Consider the following 23,200-nt stretch of genomic DNA (forward strand, 5'->3'; position numbering starts at 1 on the left):
AGGGATGAGTTTCTGCAACCAAATTGTGTGCTTTGCCCTCGTGCCGCAATTCTAGCAAACACAGAAAGGGGCCTATATTGGAGACCAAAGTCGTCTGGCACATTGCTTAGGGTTTCAACAACTTTAATAATTTCTTTCTAGCCTACAATCATTGGTTTTACTACTAATGTGAAAACAAGACTAAATATGACTATTCTTGCTCTTTTTAAGACAATTGTTAAATCATTTTAACATTGATTACAGACGTCAGTTGTTGTACATCACCTTATACAGTGGATTACGCTGTTTTGGGCCTTTAATCATCTGTCTAACTTTGTTGTTCACACAGGAGAGAGACGTGACTATTGTGGATCCTCTGGGGAGCCTCAACAACCTCATGATGCTGACGAGGCAGAGAAGAGTCTCTCCAGATCAGAACACCTCAATAAACACCAGCAGAGACCCACAGGGAAGAGAACTCACTGCTGCTCTGACTGTGGGAAGAGATTCACCTCATCAGGCATTAAAATTCATCAGAGAATACACACAGGAGAGAAATCTTATAGCTGTGGTCAATGTGGGAAGAGTTTTGTTCAATCTGGAGAACTGACTGTACACCAGAGAACACACACTGGAGAGAAACCTTTTAGCTGTGATCAATGTGGGAAGAGTTTTACTACATCTGATCATCTGACAGTACACCAGAGAATACACACAGGAGAGAAACCTTATAGCTGTGATCAATGTGGGAAGAGTTTCACTACATCAAGCATTCTGACTGTACACCAGAGAAGACACACAGGAGAGAAACCTTATAGCTGTGGTCAATGTGGGAAGAGTTTTGGTCAATCTGGAGAACTGACTTTACACCAGAGAATACACACAGGAGAGAAACCTTTTAGCTGTGATCAATGTGGGAAGAGTTTTACTACATCTGATAATCTGACAGTACACCAGAGAATACACACAGTAGAGAAATGTTATAGCTGTGGTAAATGTTGGAAGAGTTTTGGTCAATCTGGACATCTGACAGTGCACCAGAGAACACACACAGGAGAGAAACCTTATAGCTGTGGTAAATGTGGGAAGAGTTTTGGTCAATCTGGACATCTGACTCAACACAAGAGAACACACACAGGAGAGAAACCTTATAGCTGTGGTCAATGTGACAAGAGATACTCTGATAAAAGATCTCTGATCAAACATCAGAAAATACATGGAGTTGTTTCATGATATCAATGAAATAATGTCACAATGTAGAATGTTTTAACATTGTAGTAGGAGTATTTTAATGATGTCACAATGTAGAATGTTTAAACATTGTAGTAGGAGTATTTTAATGATGTCACAATGTAGAATGTTTTAACATTGTAGAAGGAGTATTTTAATGATGTCACAATGTAGAATGTTTTAACATTGTAGAAGGAGTATTTTAATGATGTCACAATGTAGAATGTTTTAACATTGTAGAAGGAGTATTTTAATGATGTCACAATGTAGAACCCTAAACGTTTGTCCCCTGTTCTATTGATTTCAGCATGATATGGATATTAGCCTCAGGGGGAAAATCCAGGCTCTGAAATGGAAGAGTTACTATTTATGTGATTTAACAAAAAGTGACTAACAAAAAAAGAGCTGTGTTACACTTACCACATTGGTGACCCACTGGAATCAAAATGCAACACTTCAAAATGTAGCTAGCTGTTTTCTACAAATTGTCTTCTAACCACTGATGTACACATTATTCCCAGATTCCGTGTGGTTTTTGAGGTGTTAGTTTTAACAGAATGTGCAACCTCCTCTCTCCCTCCTCTCACACAAATGATTTTAGCATGATACCGATGAGTTATGAAAAATAAGTGTTGTGTTCCTTTGTTCAGCGACCCCTAAATTTAAATTAATCACTCCAAAATGTAGCTGACTGTCTTCTGCAGGTTGTCCTTTAACCAGTGAGGTAAAAGATATTTCCCATTTCCATGTGTTTGTATTTTGTTGTCAAGTTTCAACAGCACGTACAACCTGATTTCCCCCCTAATCAATATCAGTAGTTTATTGCTACTTGTCAAAACAATAGTGTTTTTGGTGCTTGTGTCCATGGCGAGGACAACTTGGTTTCTGATTGTCTCAAGGTGGGCAGTCAAAGAAAATTGTGTTTTGCATTTAGCAAGTGAGTTGCTATGGATCTTATTTTGACTGCATGTTTTTCCGATTTGGAGATGAGTTTTGTTTGGGCTCCAAGTGGACGAGAGTTCTAGAAGCTAGTGAGTTTTAGAAAGACTAGAGTTCTAGAAGCTAGTGAGTTTTAGGACGACAGTCAGAAGCTAATTTTATACATTTATATTTTTTTCTATTTTTTAATTGTTGACAGCCAGTAGACCCCATGTTTATATTGGTGAAGGTGGAGCATTGTAGTTGATTATAATGTGAAATGGAAGTTGTTTTCTGTTGGTGGTAAGCATTCTATTAAGGTGTTAGTCTTTGGTTTTTCCATTTATGTTTTAAGGTTGGACTTTAGCCCGTCTAGCTCGTTAGCACGTCTAGCTCGTTAGCACGTAGGACGCACTGATTGGTGTCACCTCGTTAGTCAGTATGTGTTACACCTGTGCTGGCTTGTCCATCTCGTTAGTGGGAAGGTGTTTCACCTGAGCTGGTCCAGGTTCTATTTAAGAGTGTCTGGCCCAGTGCTCCAGTTGTCTTGATACATGTGGAGAGTCAACACCTTTAGTTGCTCCACCTTTTTGGTTTACTTCCTGTCTTTAAGTTTGGTGTGGGATTTTCTTTTGTTTTCCTCTTCTTGGGCAGATTTAGTGGGTCTCATGGTGGGTGTCTTTTAGGTCCCAGTTGTTGTTACTAGTCAACTTCCAGTGGACACTGTGAGCAAAACTGCAAGATTATGTTATAATACTTTTATTGCATCAAATGGTTGTTTTATGCAACAGAATAGAGGGTTCTTATTGTGTCTGTGTGTTCTACTGAGGATGGGTCTCTGGGAGAAAACACTGACAGGAGATTTACAATGTCTTTTGGGTGATAAAACCTAAAGAGACTGCATTCCAGAACATGAGTTAATGTTTCTGTTCTATATGGTACCAGGGAGAGATGACCCCAGGGCCAGACCCTGGTCTCTACACAAAGAGTACTGTTTTTACAGCAGATACTGTCTGCTGAGAATTATAAGTATCTTTCATACAAATCTTAACCTTGTGACCCGTTCTATACATCTGTTGTTGGTCATGTAGGTTGAAAGGGGTGTGTCTTGGCTGTAAAAGACCTTTGTACTTTTGTCTCGGGGCTCTCAACGAATCTGGGGGTGATTCATCTCTCAATGAATCATCTGGGGGTGATTCATCTCTCAACGAATCATCTGGGGGTGATTCATCTCTCAACGAATCATCTGGGGGTGATTCATCTCTCAACGAATCATCTGGGGGTGATTCATCTCTCAACGAATCATCTGGGGGTGATTCATCTCTCAACGAATCATCTGCGGGTGATTTATCTCTCAATGAATCATCTGGGGGTGATTGTTCGACCAGCCATCATTATCATAGGGCACCCAATTGATTGACTTTATATGTGTGTTGTATTGACCTGCTCCCTTATAAGTGAATAAAGATTTAGTTTAAGAATAACTCTGACTTGTGTGATAAGTTTGTCTCAATTGATATTAAAGAAATTAACCACCACATTTGGCGACGGGGATGTGAATCTTCACTTGGTGACCGCTCCTGCCGACCTGGGTAAATGGTGCGCCAGGGATCCCTCAAACTTGGGATCTCAGGGAAACCACACTGCGGGAACGGAGCAGATGAACCCACCTTTGATCTGAGAGGCAGCGAGCCGAGTGGATACCATCAGTATAGTATATATAGTGGATACCATCAGTATAGTGTATATAGTGGATACCATCAGTATAGTGTATATAGTGGATACCATCAGTATAGTGTATATAGTGGATACCATCAGTATAGTATATATAGTGGATACCATCAGTATAGTATATATAGTGGATACCATCAGTATAGTATATATAGTGGATACCATCAGTATAGTATATATAGTGGATACCACATCTCCAACGTAGTTTAAAAAGGAAGAGGTGAGCGAAAGACGCAAAGTGGAGTTTTTAGAAAATCCTTGTAGGCTCTGAGTGTGTATTCCTGTGTGGAGGTGTAAACAGGGCCCAGTCAGTAGAATCTGAGGCTGAGTCAGCTATCTGTGCAAACTGGATGAAAACTAGAATCTGTGTTTACTAGTTAAGACCATTTATGATATAGTATAAGATAGTAAGGTGCACCTGTAATTGTTTTAAACCTGGACCCCATTTTAGAAGTATTGAAAGATGTAAATGTATTTGATTCATTATCCTAGGAACTAACTATGAGATACAAATTAGAAAATATTCCTGCAGGTTAAAATATTGTTGAAAAACAACTCATTGATTAGGTATGTTTGTGAATAGCAATGTGTGACTGTGATATGAGAGTTGTGTGACTGTGATATGAGAGTTGTGTGACTGTGATATGAGAGTTGTGTGACTGAGTCTTAATCTGATGTTTGGATAATAACATAGAGATCTATAGTTCCTCCTAGAGATCTATAGTTCCTCCTAGAGATCTATAGTTCCTCCTAGAGGTCTATAGTTCCTCCTAGAGATCTATAGTTCCTCCTAGAGGTCTATAGTTCCTCCTAGAGATCTATAGTTCCTCCTAGAGATCTATAGTTCCTCACAGTGATCTATAGTTCCTCCTAGAGATCTATAGTTCCTCCTAGAGATCTATAGTTCCTCCTAGAGATCTATAGTTCCTCCTAGAGATCTATAGTTCCTCCTAGAGATCTATAGTTCCTCCTAGAGATCTATAGTTCCTCACAGTGATCTATAGTTCCTCCTAGAGATCTATAGTTCCTCCTAGAGATCTATAGTTCCTCCTAGAGATCTATAGTTCCTCCTAGAGATCTATTGTTCCTCACAGAGATCTATAGTTCCTCCTAGAGATCTATAGTTCCTCTCAGAGATCTGGACTGCCAAAATAGCAGGATGATGTCCTCACCCCTGCCTCGCCTCTCCACCTCTGCTAGTCCTTATTCTCTTGTTGTCTATATCCATTCCATGGACTTGATTCATTTCTGAGAAGATAATTTGCACACATTTGTATGCTAATAGATTTCAGTTTGTATTGACTGCTATGTAGGTTAAATGTACACTTCAAATGCAGCTGTCCTACAACATATCTGTACCTTCTTGATCCCAATTGCATTGTGTCCATCTTCTGTCCTATAAGAATTTCAAAGGAAGAGAAAATGTGTCAAAGAATAGTCTTACAAGCATTAATGTATATATATATATCTATATATATATACTTTGTAATTTGTAAGTCGCTCTGGATAAGATCGTCTGCTAAATTACGTAATTGTAAATGTACTACATCAATATTTAAAGATAAATGGCATCGACATACAATTGAATGTAAAATAGAAGAACATATTGGAGAAAGCACTAGCCAATACAGTACTGCCATACAGTAACAGTACTGTCATACAGGCATAATATCACATTTCAAGATATCTTTGTACACAAATTGTTCAATATTTTATCAGGCTGACTTGAAAGATTATACGCAACATTTTGCTGCGTGGCAATACTGTGTTTGGATTCTGAAGGGCATTCATACAAAAGAGGTAGTCTAGACACTGTATTAATACCATTATGCATTTGAATCCCATCTACAGCTACCATCTAAGATATTAATTTCCCTCCACAAGGGGGCGGACATGTAACGTTTCCAAAATGGGATAGTATTGTACATGTAACGTTTCCAAAATGGGATAGTATTGTCCATGTAACGTTTCCAAAATGGTATAGTATTGTACATGTAACGTTTCCAAAATGGGATAGTATTGTACATGTAACGTTTCCAAAATGGGATAGTATTGTACATGTAACGTTTCCAAAATGGGATAGTATTGTACATGTAACGTTTCCAAAATGGGATAGTGTTGTACATGTAACGTTTCCAAAATGGGATAGTATTGTACATGTAATGTTTCCAAAATGGGATAGTATTGTACATGTAACGTTTCCAAAATGGGATAGTATTGTACATGTAATGTTTCCAAAATGGGATAGTATTGTACATGTAACGTTTCCAAAATGGGATAGTATTGTCCATGTAACGTTTCCAAAATGGGATAGTATTGTACATGTAATGTTTCCAAAATGGGATAGTATTGTACATGTAACGTTTCCAAAATGGGATAGTATTATCCATGTAACGTTTCCAAAATGGGATAGTATTGTACATGTAACGTTATGCCCCCTTGTGAGTTAATAGTATTGCATGCTGTAGCAGGCTATATAAAGAGGAAGACCTCCATTGACGATTCAGTTCGTTGTAACATCTCGTCTGGACAGGTCACCGTCCTTAGTTAGTTAGTTAGTTAGTTAATGAACTAGCTAACGTTAGTAGAAGCTGCTGCAGCTCCAATACAGTATGAGTTGAGACGGTGAACTGATGTTGAATTACACCTCTGTTGCTAGGCAGAACTTTAGTCACATGAGTTCTTCCTCACTTGACCTGACCTGACCTCAGCCTAAATTCCTCACTCCTCCCCACCTCACGGCTGTCCTGTTGACTTGTTCCAGACTGTGGTCCTTCTCCTCCCCACCTCACGGCTGTCCTGTTGACTTGTTCCAGACTGTGGCCCTTCTCCTCCCCACCTCACGGCTGTCCTGTTGACTTGTTCCAGACTGTGGTCCTTCTCCTCCCCACCTCACGGCTGTCCTGTTGACTTGTTCCAGACTGTGGTCCTTCTCCTCCCCACCTCACGGCTGTCCTGTTGACTTGTTCCAGACTGTGGCCCTTCTCCTCCCCACCTCACGGCTGTCCTGTTGACTTGTTCCAGACTGTGGCCCTTCTCCTCCCCACCTCACGGCTGTCCTGTTGACTTGTTCCAGACTGTGGTCCTTCTCCTCCCCACCTCACGGCTGTCCTGTTGACTTGTTCCAGACTGTGGCCCTTCTCCTCCCCACCTCACGGCTGTCCTGTTGACTTGTTCCAGACTGTGGTCCTTCTCCTCCCCACCTCACGGCTGTCCTGTTGACTTGTTCCAGACTGTGGTCCTTCTCCTCCCCACCTCACGGCTGTCCTGTTGACTTGTTCCAGACTGTGGCCCTTCTCCTTCCATAGGATCCCTGACGTCTAACAATAACACATTCTGACAGAATGTAAACGTTCTACATCCCCTTCTCTCAAACAGTGACATGAATAAGGATATTTCATATTTTCAAGTTCAGAACCCATCACCTGCTATGTAAAAGAGAGAAGAATGCACAATGGTCAATGCTATCTGGGATCCTTGGGACATCCCTACCCTAAACCCTAACCTTAACCCCTACCTTAACCATTTTAAATGTCAACTTCAACGGGCTAGGGACGTCCCAAGGATGCATCTCTACCTGAAAATACATGATCTAAGTGATTGATAGTTGGTATTCAGCAGTCATAAAGCCTTATTTACTTTAATGAACTACTAAAAATTGTGATTTTGTCAGACAGCAGCTCTACACTTTATTGACTGACTGATCCTTCCATCCCTCCTCAGCCTTCCTCTCCTCTGAAGACCCAGTGAGGGTGAAGCTCAGTCAGAGAGCTGTTGAGGGACTGGTTAGGAAGAACACTTCTACAGCCAGAGAGGTGAGAGGTCACACATGGTTTAGATGGTAAATATTTATGTCCCCTTAGTGGTTCATCATGTCAGCTAAAGGGAATATGTTCCATCATCTATGTTTATTAACATTAGTGCAAATTGTCCACTGATATTGGTGTAATTTCTCAACCTTTTGGCTGTATGAAAGTTAATTTCCCCTCAGACACACACATTTGTTCTTTGTTATTATGAAGGTCATTTGTGTCAAATATACTTTTCCCCTCATTCACCCCATCTTTTTACATTGCTTATGCATATTCAGTGGCCTGACTATGTCCAGACTTTGTCAAAGGCCCATCCTGATAGATCTGAACCTAATGCAGCTTGGAGTGATCGGATGACAGAAGTCACATTTAGGTGCCAGGTGTAACTGAGGCCATAGATGCTCCATATCCATTACATTGAGTGTTTTATATAATATGACTAAATGTGTTTCTGTGTTGCAGGGACAGTCAATAAATGGAACAGCAAGGCCACAGAACATGACATAAGCAGAGCTGTGGGAGACCACCTCAAGCCCCTGGTAGAGCCGGGGGGTGGTGTTTACCACTCCACCACGCCTTCAGCAGGCTGGAAAAGTGGGATTGATAGTTTTTCATACTAAGGTGGACCAAGAGTTTGTTGATTGGTCAGTCATTGGGTTAATTTGTTTTACAATATGTTCAAATCAAAACAAGCTTTATTTATACAGCACATGTCAGACATGGATGCAACACAATGGCTTCACAGGAAAAAACTATGAAAATAATCAGAAATATTTAGTACACAAATATGAGGATAAAAAACAATAATAACAACTGAAAGACTAATGAGCATTGTAAGGAAATGCCATTGATTAAAATATCAACAATATGATGCAATATCCAACCCAAAATATAACTTGTTTTTTTAGGAGGGGCTCTGAAAGACACTATGGGGGTGTCCACTGGAAGTTGACTAGTAACAACAACTGGGACCTAAAAGACACCCACCATGAGACCCACTAAATCTGCCCAAGAAGAGGAAAACAAAAGAAAATCCCACACCAAACTTAAAGACAGGAAGCAAACCAAAAAGGTGGAGCAACTAAAGGTGTTGACTCTCCACATGTATCAAGACAACTGGAGCACTGGGCCAGACACTCTTAAATAGAACCTGGACCAGCTCAGGTGAAACACCTTCCCACTAACGAGATGGACAAGCCAGCACAGGTGTAACACATACTGACTAACGAGGTGACACCAATCAGTGCACCCAAGACACATTTCAGTTGAATGCATTCAGTTGTACAACTGACTTGGTATCCCCCTTTCCCACGTGCTAAAGTCCAACCTCAAAACATAAATGGAAAAACCAAAGCCTGTAACACCTTCCCCCTTAAGACAACAAATATATCCTATATTTTGTTGGACAAGTTTGCTCACCATCAACAGAAAACAACTTCCATTTCACATTATAATCAACTACAATGATTCACCTTCTACAATATAATCATGGTGTCTACTGGCTGTCAACAATTAAAAACAAGAAAAAACACGTATTTCTAAATAATAATATACAATAGGATTATTTGTTTCTCCTTTTTCTGTCTATAGAATCCTAAAACTCACTAGCTTCTAGAACTCTCGTCTTCCTAAAACTCACTAGCTTCTAGAACTCTCGTCTTCCTAAAACTCACTAGCTTCTAGAACTCTCGTCTTCCTAAAACTCACTAGCTTCTAGAACTCTCGTCTTCCTAAAACTCACTAGCTTCTAGAACTCTCGTCTTCCTAAAACTCACTAGCTTCTAGAACTCTCGTCCCCTTGGAACGAGCCCAAACAAAAATCATCTCAAATACGGAAAAACATGCCGTATAACAAAACTCAAATCAAATTGTACTGCGCCGAATACAACAGACCTAACAGTGAAATGCTGACTTACGAGCCCCTAACCAACAGTGCAGTTTCAAAAAACATACAGAAAAGAATAAGAGATAAAACTCATCTCCAACACGGAAAAACGTGTCAAAATAATATGTGATCCATGGTAACACACTGGTTAAACGCAAAACACAAATCTTTTTAACTGCCAACCCCAGAGACAATCAGCAACCAAGTTGTCCTTACCACGGACATGTCTGATTTCAAGAGGAAACTCCTTAATATCCATAGTAACTTTCCACCTCACTGCGGAGCTTCTCTCTCTTTTCAGGGTTCACTAGATAGGCATGTTGTTGGAACGGGGCCCAGTCCCCAATGTCATGCTCTAGTACATTTGGGTTAGCACATCTGAGAATGATCCCTGATATTATAAAATTACATTATAAAATTATCCCTGATATTACGTCAATATAATTGTACCCAAAAATTGTCAGTTGGTTGCATAAATCATTGATTACTAAATGTTACATTAATTGTAAATATGAAATATCAAACCAAATGTACACCCCTTTGTTAATATGTATCTGGCAATAATTAACTTAATGGTGAGGCATGGAATAATAAAACACGTATCTTTTGTCAGGCTGAATGTTTGAAATATGAGGTGATTTGAGTCATGCTTCTTCAGTAGTGGAATAAAGACAATTAGAATTTGAATGTTGTCAATAAATGCTGGAGTGATGTAGGATTGTTAATACAATTGATTATAGACCAATTTATTATACTGAGTCAATGTGTATAGGCTGCAAGGACGTTGAATTTAAGTTGTTTTCAAGTCAATGAAAAAAACTACATCTTCTCAACTTTCACTTTCAACTAAAACTGAATGTGTATTGGATGTTGGGCATAGTCTTATTTTCAACATCTTTTCAATTACATTTTGCTAGGTGGGATATTTTCCATGCATGGAAAGGGGTTGGAGGCAAAGGACAAATAAATAAGTGCTACCAAACATAACAAGCATTTCACAAACACTACAGTGTATAAATAAGACGCATTAAATAAAACCACAATGAGGACAAGTTTTCATTAATCATTGGGTATTATCTGTGTGAGATTGAGGGCATCTAGCTTGGATTGTAGGATGGCCAGGGGTGTTAAGGATATGCCAGTTTAGGTCACCTAACAGAACGAATGCTGAAGATAGATGGGGGGCAATCAATTCACATATGGTGTCCAGGGTACAGCTGGGTACAGCTGGGAGCTAATTTTTTTAATTAGAAGCTCGAACTGTTTGGGCATAGACCTGGAAAGTATGATAGAACTCTGCAGGCCATCTCTGCAGTAGATTGCAACTCCTCCCCCTTTGGCAGTTCTATCTTGACGGGAAATGTTGTAGCTGGGGATGGAAATTTCAGAATTTTTGGTGGCCTTCCAAAGCCAGGATTCAGACACGGCAAAGACATCAAGGTTGGTGGAGTGTGCTAAAGCAGTGAGTAAAACAAACTTAGGGAGGAGGCTTCTGATGTTAACATGCATGAAAACAAGGCTTCTACGGTTACAGAAGTCAACAAATGAGAGCGCCTGGGGACACACAGGGCCTGGGTTAACCTCTACATCACCCGAGGAACAGAGGAGTAGGATGAGGGTACGGCTAAAGGCTATCTGAACTGGTCGTCTAATGCGTTGTGAACAGAGAATAAAAGGAGATGTCCTAGGAGTGTCATCTGATGAAGATTGTCAAAGGTTAGTGCTTAATTTTAGCTGTATATCTGGTTTTGTGATGGCTATCCGTGCTTGGAAAATGGCTTTTTTTGTTGCTAAGGTGCTATCCTACAATAATCTAATGTTTTGCTTTCACCGTAAAGCCTTTTTGAAATCGGACAATGTGGATGGATTAACGAGTAGAGTATCTTTAAAATGCCGTATAATACTTGAATTTAAATTTTGAGAATTTTTGGGGGGGAATTTCGCGCCGTGCTATCTCACTGGTTGTTGTCCAACCAATCCCGTTAACCTCTCTAGGGTATGTGGGACGAAATCGTCCCACCTACTCAACAGCCAGTGGAATCCCGTGGCGCGTTATTCAAATACCTTAGAAATGCTATTACTTCAATTTCTCAAACATATGACTATTTTACACCAATTTAAAGACAAGACTCTCGTTAATCTAACCACACTGTCCGATTTCAAAAAGGCTTTACAAAGAAAGCAAAACATTAGATTATGTCAGCAGAGTACCCAGCCAGAAATAATTAGACACCCATTTTTCAAGCTAGCATATAATGTCACATGAACCCAAACCACAGCTAAATGCAGCACTAACCTTTGATGATCTTCATCAGGTGACACTCCTAGGACATTATGTTATACAATACATGCATGTTTTGTTCAATCAAGTTCATATTTATATCAAAAACCAGCTTTTTATATTAGCACGTGACGTTCAGAACTAGCATACCCACCGCAAACTTCCGGTGAATTTACTAAATTACTCACGATAAACGTTCACAAAAAACATAATAATTATTTTAAGAATTATAGATACAAAACTCCTTTATGCAATCGCTATGTCCGATTTTAAAATAGCTTTTCGGCAAAAGCACATTTTGCAATATTCTGAGTAGATAGCTCGCCGTCACGGGCTAGCTATTTTGACACCCACCAAGTTTGGCCCTCACCAAACTCAGATTTACTATTAGAAAAATGTGATTACCTTTGCTGTTCTTCGTCAGAATGCACTCCCAGGACTTCTACTTCAATAACAAACGTTGGTTTGGTTCAAAATAATCCATAGTTATATCCAAATAGCGGCGTTTTGTTCGTGCGTTCAAGACACTATCCAAGGGTGACGAAGGGTTACACGCCCGACGCGTTTCGTGACAAAAAAATTGTAAATATTCCATTACCGTACTTCGAAGCATGTCAACCGCTGTTTAAAATCAATTTTTATGCTATTTTTCTCGTAAAAAAGCAATAATATTCCGACCGGGAGTCGTTGTTTTCGTTCAAAGACGAAATAATAAAAACATGGGGTCGCCTCGTGCACGCGCCTCCAGTCTCTGTTCTCTGATCGACCACTATCAAAATGCGCTAATGTTTTTCAGCCAGGGCCTGCAAAGCCACCATTCAGCTTTTTGCCGCCTTCTGAGTGCCTATGGGAGCCGTAGGAAGTGTCACGTAACAGCAGAGATCCCCTGTTTTGGATAGAGATGATCAAGAAGGCCAAGAAATGATCAGACAGGGTACTTCCTGTACAGAATCTTCTCAGGTTTTGGCCTGCCAAATGAGTTCTGTTATACTCACAGACACCATTCAAACAGTTTTAGAAACTTTAGGGTGTTTTCTATCCAAATCAAACAATTATATGCATATTCTAGTTACTAGGCAGGAGTAGTAACCAGATTAAATCGGGTACGTTTTTTATCCGGCCGTGCAAATACTGCCCCCTATCCCCAACAGGTTAATTAAGCACCAGCTATTAGAGCAGCTCACAGATCACTGCACCTGTACATAGCCCATCTATAATTTAGCCCAAACAACTACCGCTTCCCCTACTGTATTAATTTATTTATTTTGCTCCTTTGCACCCCATTATTTCTATTTCTACTTTGCACTTTCTTCCACTACAAATCTACCATTCCAGTGTTTTACTTGCTATATTGTATTTACTTCACCACCATGGCATTTTTTGCCTTTACCTCCCTTATCTCACCTCATTTGCTCACATTGTATATAGACTTATTTTTCTACTGTATGTTTGTTTTACTCCATGTGTAACTCTGTGTTGTTGTATGTTGTCGAACTGCTTTGCTTTATCTTGGCCAGGTCGCAATTGTAAATGAGAACTTGTTCTCAACTTGTCTACCTGGTTAAATAAATGACTTGTTCTCAACTAGCCTACCTGGTTAATTAAAGGACTTGTTTTCAACTAGCCTACCTGGCTAATTAAAGGACTTGTTCTCAACTAGCCAACCTGGTTAATTAAAGGACTTGTTCTCAACTAGCCTACCTGGTTTAATAAAGGACTTGTTCTCAACTAGCCTACCTGGTTAAATAAAGGTGAAATAAATATGTCTCATCAGAGTAGGAGCTCTGACCTAGGAACAGATCCCACCTGTCCATCTAAAACTGATCTGAGACCAGCCGTCCTACTGAGACGGTTGATAAGAGTAGGAGCTCTGACCTAGGAACAGATCCCACCTGTCCATCTAAAACTGATCTGAGACCAGCCTTCCTACTGAGACGCTTGATAAATACAGCCTTCGGATGGGATTCCTTCTTCTACAAGTCAAGTGTTCTACAACGATAGATTTATGTCTGGATGAATGGCCGTGTTTGAGAGCATCAAAACTGATGTATCATGGGTAAATTGCGATTGACTGATGTACAAATAATATCGAGCAGTTATACACACGATGCAAGGTGATCAGTCAGTTGACTCAACTTTAAAAAATAAAAAAGTCGGCCGCCATGTCGAACGAACCCAACGTTAATCAACACAGTATGGACCCAACAGACCCATCAGAACAGGGTTTCCTGACCCTCTACTCAGGGACCAGAACCCAACGTTAATCAACACAGTATGGACCCAACAGACCCATCAGAACAGGGTTTCCTGACCCTCTACTCAGGGACCAGAACCCAACGTTAATCAACACAGTATGGACCCAACAGACCCATCAGAACAGGGTTTCCTGACCCTCTACTCAGGGACCAGAACCCAACGTTAATCAACACAGTATGGACCCAACAGACCCATCAGAACAGGGTTTCCTGACCCTCTACTCAGGGACCAGAACCCAACGTTAATCAACACAGTATGGACCCAACAGACCCATCAGAACAGGGTTTCCTGACCCTCTACTCAGGGACCAGAACCCAACGTTAATCAACACAGTATGGACCCAACAGACCCATCAGAACAGGGTTTCCTGACCCTCTACTCAGGGACCAGAACCAAATGTTAATCAACACAGTATGGACCCAACAGACTGGTTAAATAAAGGTGAAATAAAAAATAAATAAAATAAAAGATCAATGTCCCTGTTTTATAAGATAGTACTCACTGTATTTACTTGTGTTAATCAGATCAATGTCCCTGTTTTATAAGATAGTACTCACTGTATTTACTGGTGTTAATCAGATCAATGTCCCTGTTTTATTAGATAGTACTCACTGTATTTACTGGTGTTAATCAGATCAATGTCCCTGTTTTATTAGATAGTACTCACTGTTTTTACTGGTGTTAATCAGATCAATGTCCCTGTTTTATTAGATAGTACTCACTGTATTTACTAGTGTTAATCAGATCAATGTCCCTGTTTTATTAGATAGTACTCACTGTATTTACTGGTGTTAATCAGATCAATGTCCCTGTTTTATTAGATAGTACTCACTGTATTTACTGGTGTTAATCAGATCAATGTCCCTGTTTTATAAGATAGTACTCAATGTATTTACTGGTGTTAATCAGATCAATGTCCCTGTTTTATTAGATAGTACTCACTGTATTTACTGGTGTTAATCAGATCAATGTCCCTGTTTTATTAGATAGTACTCACTGTATTTACTGGTGTTAATCAGATCAATGTCCCTGTTTTATAAGATAGTACTCACTGTATTCACGGGTGTTAATCAGATCAATGTCCCTGTTTTATAAGATAGTACTCACTGTATTTACTGGTGTTAATCAGTTCTCCAGTCTTCTCTTCATCATTGACAGTAATTGACCCCTCTTCATCCTCCACTCCAAAAACTGCATCTTCCTCCTCTTCTTTTACTGTAACATCCTCCTCCTCTTTCACTCTGAAGGCGTCTTCCTCTTCTTTCTCTGTAACGTCTTTCTCTTCTTCTTTCACTGTAACAGCCTCACCCTCTACTTGTTGTTGTATTGTAACAGCCTCCTCTTCCTCCTCTTTCAACAGAGCTTCTTTCTCCGTCCAGCAGACCTCTTCTTTAACAGGAGGAGAGTAGCTTAGTGAACTCATGGTCGGAGATAATAGCTAGTTAGCATTAGCATAGTGCTAATTTAACCAGCCAGATAGTTGACTTACAACGTAAATATTACATTTAATGGGGTAGCTAGTTGTTTCCACATAAGCATGTTTAAATCACAGTGGCAATTAAACCACGAAATTGTCCAAAGAACTTTAATGTTCCGACTTTGTCGGCTAGCAAGCTACCGAGGTGGCTGCAGTTGTTGAAGAAGCGTTCCGTCCACTAGATTATACGTCACACTAGAAACATCGCCTGAAAGACACATATCGCCATCTGCTGTCTGGAGGGAGGAAACGCAGTTGAGGAGGGAAAACTATTTTTTATTCTTCATTGAATTATAATATTATAAAGCAGTTTAGGGAAACGTTTTTTTCTCTCCATTAAATATGAATATTATATCAACACGTACAAAGAGCAACAAGTGTTGTTTGATTAGTTCAGATTTTTTTATGAGAATTTAAAACAAACTCTACATCTACTCCACTGTCACGGGCTGGCTCGAAAAAACAACAGGAGAGGTAGAGTCAGGCGCAGGAGACAGAGAGTTCTTGACCACACTTCTTTATTTAAGAAAACTGGATGTGGTCGCCAAAAATATAGGGGCGCAGCCCTTAAATTATTCTGCGGTGGTGTACACAATAAAACAAACCACAGGCAGAGGAAAAAACCAGTGCACGTTCCTATTGCACGAAAACCGGACAAGAAACACAATCACGCACAAACACAGACATCCTACGCTAAACTAAATAACCCCCCCCCCCCCCTACTAATGACTAACCCAAAACAGGTGCGTGCCTACCTAGACCTAACCAACAGAAAGTGAAACAAAAAGGGATCGATGGCAGCTAGTAGGCCGGCGACGACGACCGCCGAGCTCCGCCCGGCCGAGGAGGGGCGCCACCATCCGTCACTGTCGTGACATCCACATCTGTATTTCTGATTCAGTCAAATAACTAGATATCAAAATAAGCACCTAGTTATTTATACCCTTGATAAAGATGAGCTAAAATTACTGTATAAAATAAATAAACTTTACCCACTACCAGGATATTTTAGCCCAAAACCTGGTTACCTCTCTGCTAGGAGGCTGAGACTTGGCCATGAGAGGATCTTCCAGCAAGACACATCAACATCCACGAAGAAATTGGGCACAAACTCAACAATTTTCTATGGCCATCTCAGTCTTCGGACTTGAACTCCATTGAAAACCTGTGGTTTGAATTGAACAGGGCAGTCCACAAGCGCAGACAAAGTCAATCAAGGTTCTGGAGAGATTCTGTTTGGAGGAATGGTCTAAGATCCCACCCAATGTGTTCTATAATCTCATAAAACATTTCAGTGTCGTTATCCTCCCAAAGGGAGAGTGCCGGAGAATTGAAAACATGGGTGGCAATAATTCAGACGCCTACCTTTTGAGATTTACATGTTAAACTAAATCTCTTTCTCTGAGCAATTGTATTAGTATAAAATAATATAATCTCCCTTTTTTTTGTTGGTGTAACAATACATCATGTAGATGTATATAATGAACAGACTAGGTCTATACCGCTCCTACATGGTGTAACAAAATTTTGGGGTCACTTAGAAATGTCCTTGTTTTTGAAAGCAAATCACATTTTTTGTCCATTAAAATAACATCAAATTGATCAGAAACAGTGTCGACATTGTTAATGTTGTAAATGACTATTGTAGCTGGAAACGGCTGATCTTTAATGGAATATCTACATAGGCGAACAGAGGCCCATTATCAGCAACCATCACTCCTGTGTTCCAATGGCACGTTGTGTCAGCTAATCCAAGTTTATCATTTTAAAAGGCTAATTGATCATTAGAAAACCCTTTTGGAATGATGTTAGCACAGCTGAAAACTGTTGTGCTGATTTAACAAAGCTTTTGTAAACAGTGTTGTTGCATAACAATCAGGCAGTAGAACAACAATAATCATCACCCTCTTGACCAATCTTCCCTCCCCTTAACATTGGGTTGATTCAGACCCTGCCAGTGTACCAGGTGGACATTGGGTTGATTCAGACCCTGCCAGTGTACCAGGTGGACATTGGGTTGATTCAGACCCTGTCAGTGTACCAGGTGGACATTGGGTTGATTCAGACCCTGTCAGTGTACCAGGTGGACATTGGGTTGATTCAGACCCTGTCAGTGTACCAGGTGGACATTGGGTTGATTCAGACCCTGTCAGTGTACCAGGTGGACATTGGGTTGATTCAGACCCTGTCAGTGTACCAGGTGGACATTGGGTTGATTCAGACCCTGTCAGTGTACCAGGTGGACATTGGGTTGATTCAGACCCTGTCAGTGTACCAGGTGGACATTGGGTTTGATTCAGACCCTGTCAGTGTACCAGGTGGACATTGGGTTTGATTCAGACCCTGCCAGTGTACCAGGTAGACATTGGGTTGATTCAGACCCTGTCAGTGTACCAGGTGGACATTGGGTTTGATTCAGACCCTGTCAGTGTACCAGGTGGACATTAGGTTGATTCAGACCCTGTCAGTGTACCAGGTGGACATTGGGTTTGATTCAGACCCTGCCAGTGTACCAGGTGGACATTGGGTTTGATTCAGACCCTGTCAGTGTACCAGGTGGACATTGGGATTGATTCAGACCCTGTCAGTGTACCAGGTGGACATTGGGTTTGATTCAGACCCTGTCTGTGTACCAGGTGGACATTGGGTTGATTCAGACCCTGCCAGTGTACCAGGTGGACATTGGGTTGATTCAGACCCTGCCAGTGTACCAGGTGGACATTGGGTTTGATTCAGACCCTGTCAGTGTACCAGGTGGACATTGGGTTGATTCAGACCCTGCCAGTGTACCAGGTGGACATTGGGTTGATTCAGACCCTGTCAGTGTACCAGGTGGACATTGGGTTGATTCAGACCCTGCCAGTGTACCAGGTGGACATTGGGTTGATTCAGACCCTGCCAGTGTACCAGGTGGACATTGGGTTTGATTCAGACCCTGTCAGTGTACCAGGTGGACATTGGGTTTGATTCAGACCCTGCCAGTGTACCAGGTGGACATTGGGTTTGATTCAGACCCTGTCAGTGTACCAGGTGGACATTGGGATTGATTCAGACCCTGTCAGTGTACCAGGTGGACATTGGGTTTGATTCAGGCCCTGCCAGTGTACCAGGTGGACATTGGGTTTGATTCAGACCCTGCCAGTGTACCAGGTGGACATTGGGTTGATTCAGACCCTGTCAGTGTACCAGGTGGACATTGGGTTGATTCAGACCCTGTCAGTGTACCAGGTGGACATTGGGTTTGATTCAGACCCTGCCAGTGTACCAGGTGGACATTGGGTTTGATTCAGACCCTGTCAGTGTACCAGGTGGACATTGGGTTTGATTCAGGCCCTGCCAGTGTACCAGGTGGACATTGGGTTTGATTCAGACCCTGTCAGTGTACCAGGTGGACATTGGGTTTGATTCAGACCCTGTCAGTGTACCAGGTGGACATTGGGTTTGATTCAGACCCTGCCAGCATGGCCAGAAATGTATTCCAAGGTCAGTAACTTATAACCACAGAACCACCACAGACCTTTCATGCATGACTAAAAACACCTAAGTATTAGATTTACTGCCATGGTCTAGTATGTCACTGCATCAGACACCATTCACAATGCTGGCTGAGGTACGAGTAAAACATGACATATTATTTCTTAACCATTCACAATGCTGGCTGAGGTACGAGTAAAACATGACATATTATTTCCTAACCATTCACAATGCTGGCTGAGGTACTAGTAAAACATGACATATTATTTCCTAACCATTCACAATGCTGGCTGAGGTACTAGTAAAACATGACCTATTATTTCCTAACCATTCACAATGCTGGCTGAGGTACGAGTAAAACATTAAATATTATTTCCTAATTGTAAAAAATTCCCCACTCCTTAAAAAAAATATTACAAATCATTTCAGACTCAAATATGTCATTTTAAATAGCTCAATTCAATTCAGCTGGGCCTTTTTAACACAGTCAGTTGTTCCTGCTGTAGATGTTATGCCTTTGTACAGATCTAGGATCAGTTCTCCTCCACAATGCATATACAGTATCGGTCAATTGTTTGGACACACCTCCAAATGCAATGTTTTTTCTTTATTTTAACTATTGTCTACATTGTAGAATAATAGTGGAGACATCAAAACTATGAAACAACTCACATGGAATCATGTAGTAACCAAAAAAAGTGTTAAACAAATCAAAATATATTCTATATTTTATAGTCTCCAAGTTTATCATTTTAAAAGGCTAATTGATCATTAGAAAACCCTTTTGCAATTATGTTAGCACAGCTGAAAACTGTTGTGCTGATTAAAGAAGCAATAAAACTGTCCTTATTTAAGCTAGTTGAGTATCTGGAGCATCAGCATTTGTGAGTTCGATTACAGGCTCAAAATGGCCAGAAACAAATCATTTTCTTCTGAAAATTGTTAGTCTATTCTATTTCTGAGAAATGAAGGCTATTCCATGCGAAAAATTGCAAAGAAACTGAAGATCTCGTACAAAGCTATGTACTACTCCCTTCACAGAACAGCGCAAACTGGCTCTAACCAGAATGGAAGGAGGCCCCAGTGCACAACTGAGCAAGAGGACAAGTACATTAGTGTCTAATTTGAGAAACAGACGCCTCACAAGTTTTCAACTGGAAGCTTTATCAAATAGTACCCGCAAAACACCAGTCTAAATGTCAACAGTGAAGAGGCGACTCCGGGATGTTGGCTTTCTAGGCAGAGTTGCAAAGAAAAATCCATATCTCAGACCGTTTTAAAAAAAGCTCAAGATTAAGATGGGCAAACTAACACAGACATTGGGCAGAGGAAGATTGGAAAAAAGTGTTATATACAGACGAATCTAAGTTTGATGTGTTCGGATCACAAACAACAACATTCGTGAGTTCCAGAAAAAATGAAAAGATGCTGGAGGAGTGCTTGACTCCTTCTGTCAAGCATGGTGGAGGCAATGTGATGTTCTGGGGTGCTTTGGTGGTGGTAAAGTGGGAGATTTGTACAGGGTAAAAGGGATCTTGAAGAAGGAAGGCTATCACTCCATTTTGCAACGCCATGCCATACCCTGTGGACGGTGCTTAATTGGAGCCAACTTCCTCCTACACCAGGACAATGACCCAAAGCACAGCTCCATTTAGGGAAGAAGCATTCAGCTGGTATTCTGTCTATAATGGAGTGGTCAGCACAGTCACCGGATCTCAACCCTATTGAGCTGTTGTGGGGGCAGCTTGACCGTATGATACGTAAGAAGTGCCCATCAATCCAATCCAATTTGTGGGAGGTGCTTCAGGAAACATGGGGTGAAATCTCTTCAGATTACCTCAACAAATTGACAACTAGAATGCCAAAGATCTGCAAGGCTGTAATTGCTGCAAATGGAGGATTCAAAGTCTGAAGGACACAATTATTATTCCAATTAAAAATCATTATTTAAAACCTTGTCAAAGTCTTGACTATATTTACTATTCATTATGCAACTCATTTCATGAATGTTTTCATGGAAAACAAGGACATTTCTAATTGACTCCAAACTTTTGAACGGCAATGTAGGTTCAACAGGTTTGAGCACCGAATCGCATGCGCAGTGTGGCCTTTTTGTCATCTACTAAACCACTTGCCGTGTTCGAGAGCATCAAATCCATGCTGCATTGTGGGTAAATGGTGACTGGCTGACTGATTTATAAATAATAATGAGTAGTTATTTATGATGTAAGGTGATTTGTAGATCAGTCAGTTGGCAGTCGCCTGCAGTGTCGAACAAGCCCAATACCAAACCAATCAGGTGGTTGTTTGATGAAATGAAGCTTCAGACGCCATTGATGACGTGCTGCTGATAAAGTGATACAGGCATCGGTACACTGCTTTGAAGTTTACTGCTTAGCGATTTGGACGCAGGCCTCGTAGCTCCGGTATCAAACATAACATCCCTAATGAAAAGTTGACAAAACAAAAAGTAGCAAGCAGGTTGATTTCCTCTGTCGATTTGAGCCCACAGCAAGAAGGCACCAGAGCCTACCGTGCTAACGGGTTCCCTCTAGATAACCCAATCACACAGTACATGGAAAGGTGTGGTTAACGTTTGCAAGCTTGAGCTAGATATCAACCTAGTGTGACCTTCCTGTTCCCGTCTCTCAAGTCAGTGAGTCAACACAGGAAGGAGCAATGGATGGATAGTTCATTTATTTCCAAAGCTGCAATGATGGGACACACACAGTATGGATGAATGATCAGTAGTGACGGGATATAAATAGCACTCCCACAGCAATTCTCCATAAATCTGCCCTATAATATACTAACAAAAAACTATCAAGATGTCTGTCAAAGTTATTATGATCATATAGTGGATTTAACAGTTCCTAATAATTCCTAATTTACTATAATAAAATAAATACATTGTTTCCATGTGTAATCTCATATTCACAACATCAGAATAAACTGTCATCCATTTTAGTATCAAAATATATCAAATTAACCTGAAATATTACTCAACGTCCCCCTCTGGTGGTGAAGAAGTATAATCCACCTAAACTAACAGAACCGGGCTGATAAACTGGCTGGTGTTCATGAGTTTATAAAACACATACTTTATACATGTCATAAATTACCTGCATTGATGAGACACACAGTGTGGATGAATGATCAGTAATGACAGGATATAAATAGCACTCCTATAGAAGATGCAGTGAGGATGAATGATCAGGATATAAATAGCACTCCTAAAGAAGATGCAGTGTGGATGAATGATCAGAATATAAATAGCACTCCTATAGAAGATGCAGTGTGGATGAATGATCAGGATATAAATAGCACTCCTAAAGAAGATGCAGTGTGGATGAATGATCAGAATATAAATAGCACTCCTAAAGAAGATGCAGTGTGGATGAATGATCAGTAGTGACAGGATATAAATAGCACTCCTAAAGAAGTTGCAGTGTGGATGAATGATCAGGATATAAATAGCACTCCTAAAGAAGATGCAGTGTGGATGAATGATCAGAATATAAATAGCACTCCTAAAGAAGATGCAGTGTGGATGAATGATCAGGATATAAATAGCACTCCTAAAGAAGATGCAGTGTGGATGAATGATCAGGATATAAATAGCACTCCTAAAGAAGATGCAGTGTGGATGAATGATCAGGATATAAATAGCACTCCTATAGATGATGCAGTGTGGATGAATGATAAGAATATAAATAGCACTCCTAAAGAAGATGCAGTGTGGATGAATGATCAGTAGTGACAGGATATAAATAGCTCTCCTAAAGAAGATGCAGTGTGGATGAATGATCAGGATATAAATAGCACTCCTAAAGAAGATGCAGTGTGGATGAATGATCAGAATATAAATAGCACTCCTAAAGAAGATGCAGTGTGGATGAATGATCAGTAGTGACAGGATATAAATAGCACTCCTAAAGAAGTTGCAGTGTGGATGAATGATCAGGATATAAATAGCACTCCTAAAGAAGATGCAGTGTGGATGAATGATCAGAATATAAATAGCACTCCTAAAGAAGATGCAGTGTGGATGAATGATCAGGATATAAATATCACTCCTAAAGAAGATGCAGTGTGGATGAATGATCAGTAGTCAACAGGATATAAATAGCACTCCTAAAGAAGATGCAGTGTGGATG

General features: G+C 40.5%; 1 protein-coding gene across 1 annotated transcript; it reads left to right on the forward strand.

Annotated features, from left to right (window-relative positions):
• Nucleotides 1-237: 237 nt before the first annotated feature.
• LOC145877083 (uncharacterized) lies at nucleotides 238-3,611 on the forward strand (the record flags this gene model as incomplete). Its single annotated transcript, XM_082972379.1, has 1 exon — nucleotides 238-3,611. A coding segment is annotated over one exon (975 nt), but the record flags the coding sequence as incomplete, so codon positions are not given.
• Between the last annotated feature and the right edge of the window lie 19,589 nt (nucleotides 3,612-23,200).

The sequence above is a fragment of the Salmo salar genome, unplaced genomic scaffold (genome assembly GCF_965601325.2).
Source record: "Salmo salar unplaced genomic scaffold, fSalSal1 ptg000686l, whole genome shotgun sequence".
In the NCBI taxonomy this organism is placed as follows: Eukaryota; Metazoa; Chordata; class Actinopteri; order Salmoniformes; family Salmonidae; genus Salmo; species Salmo salar.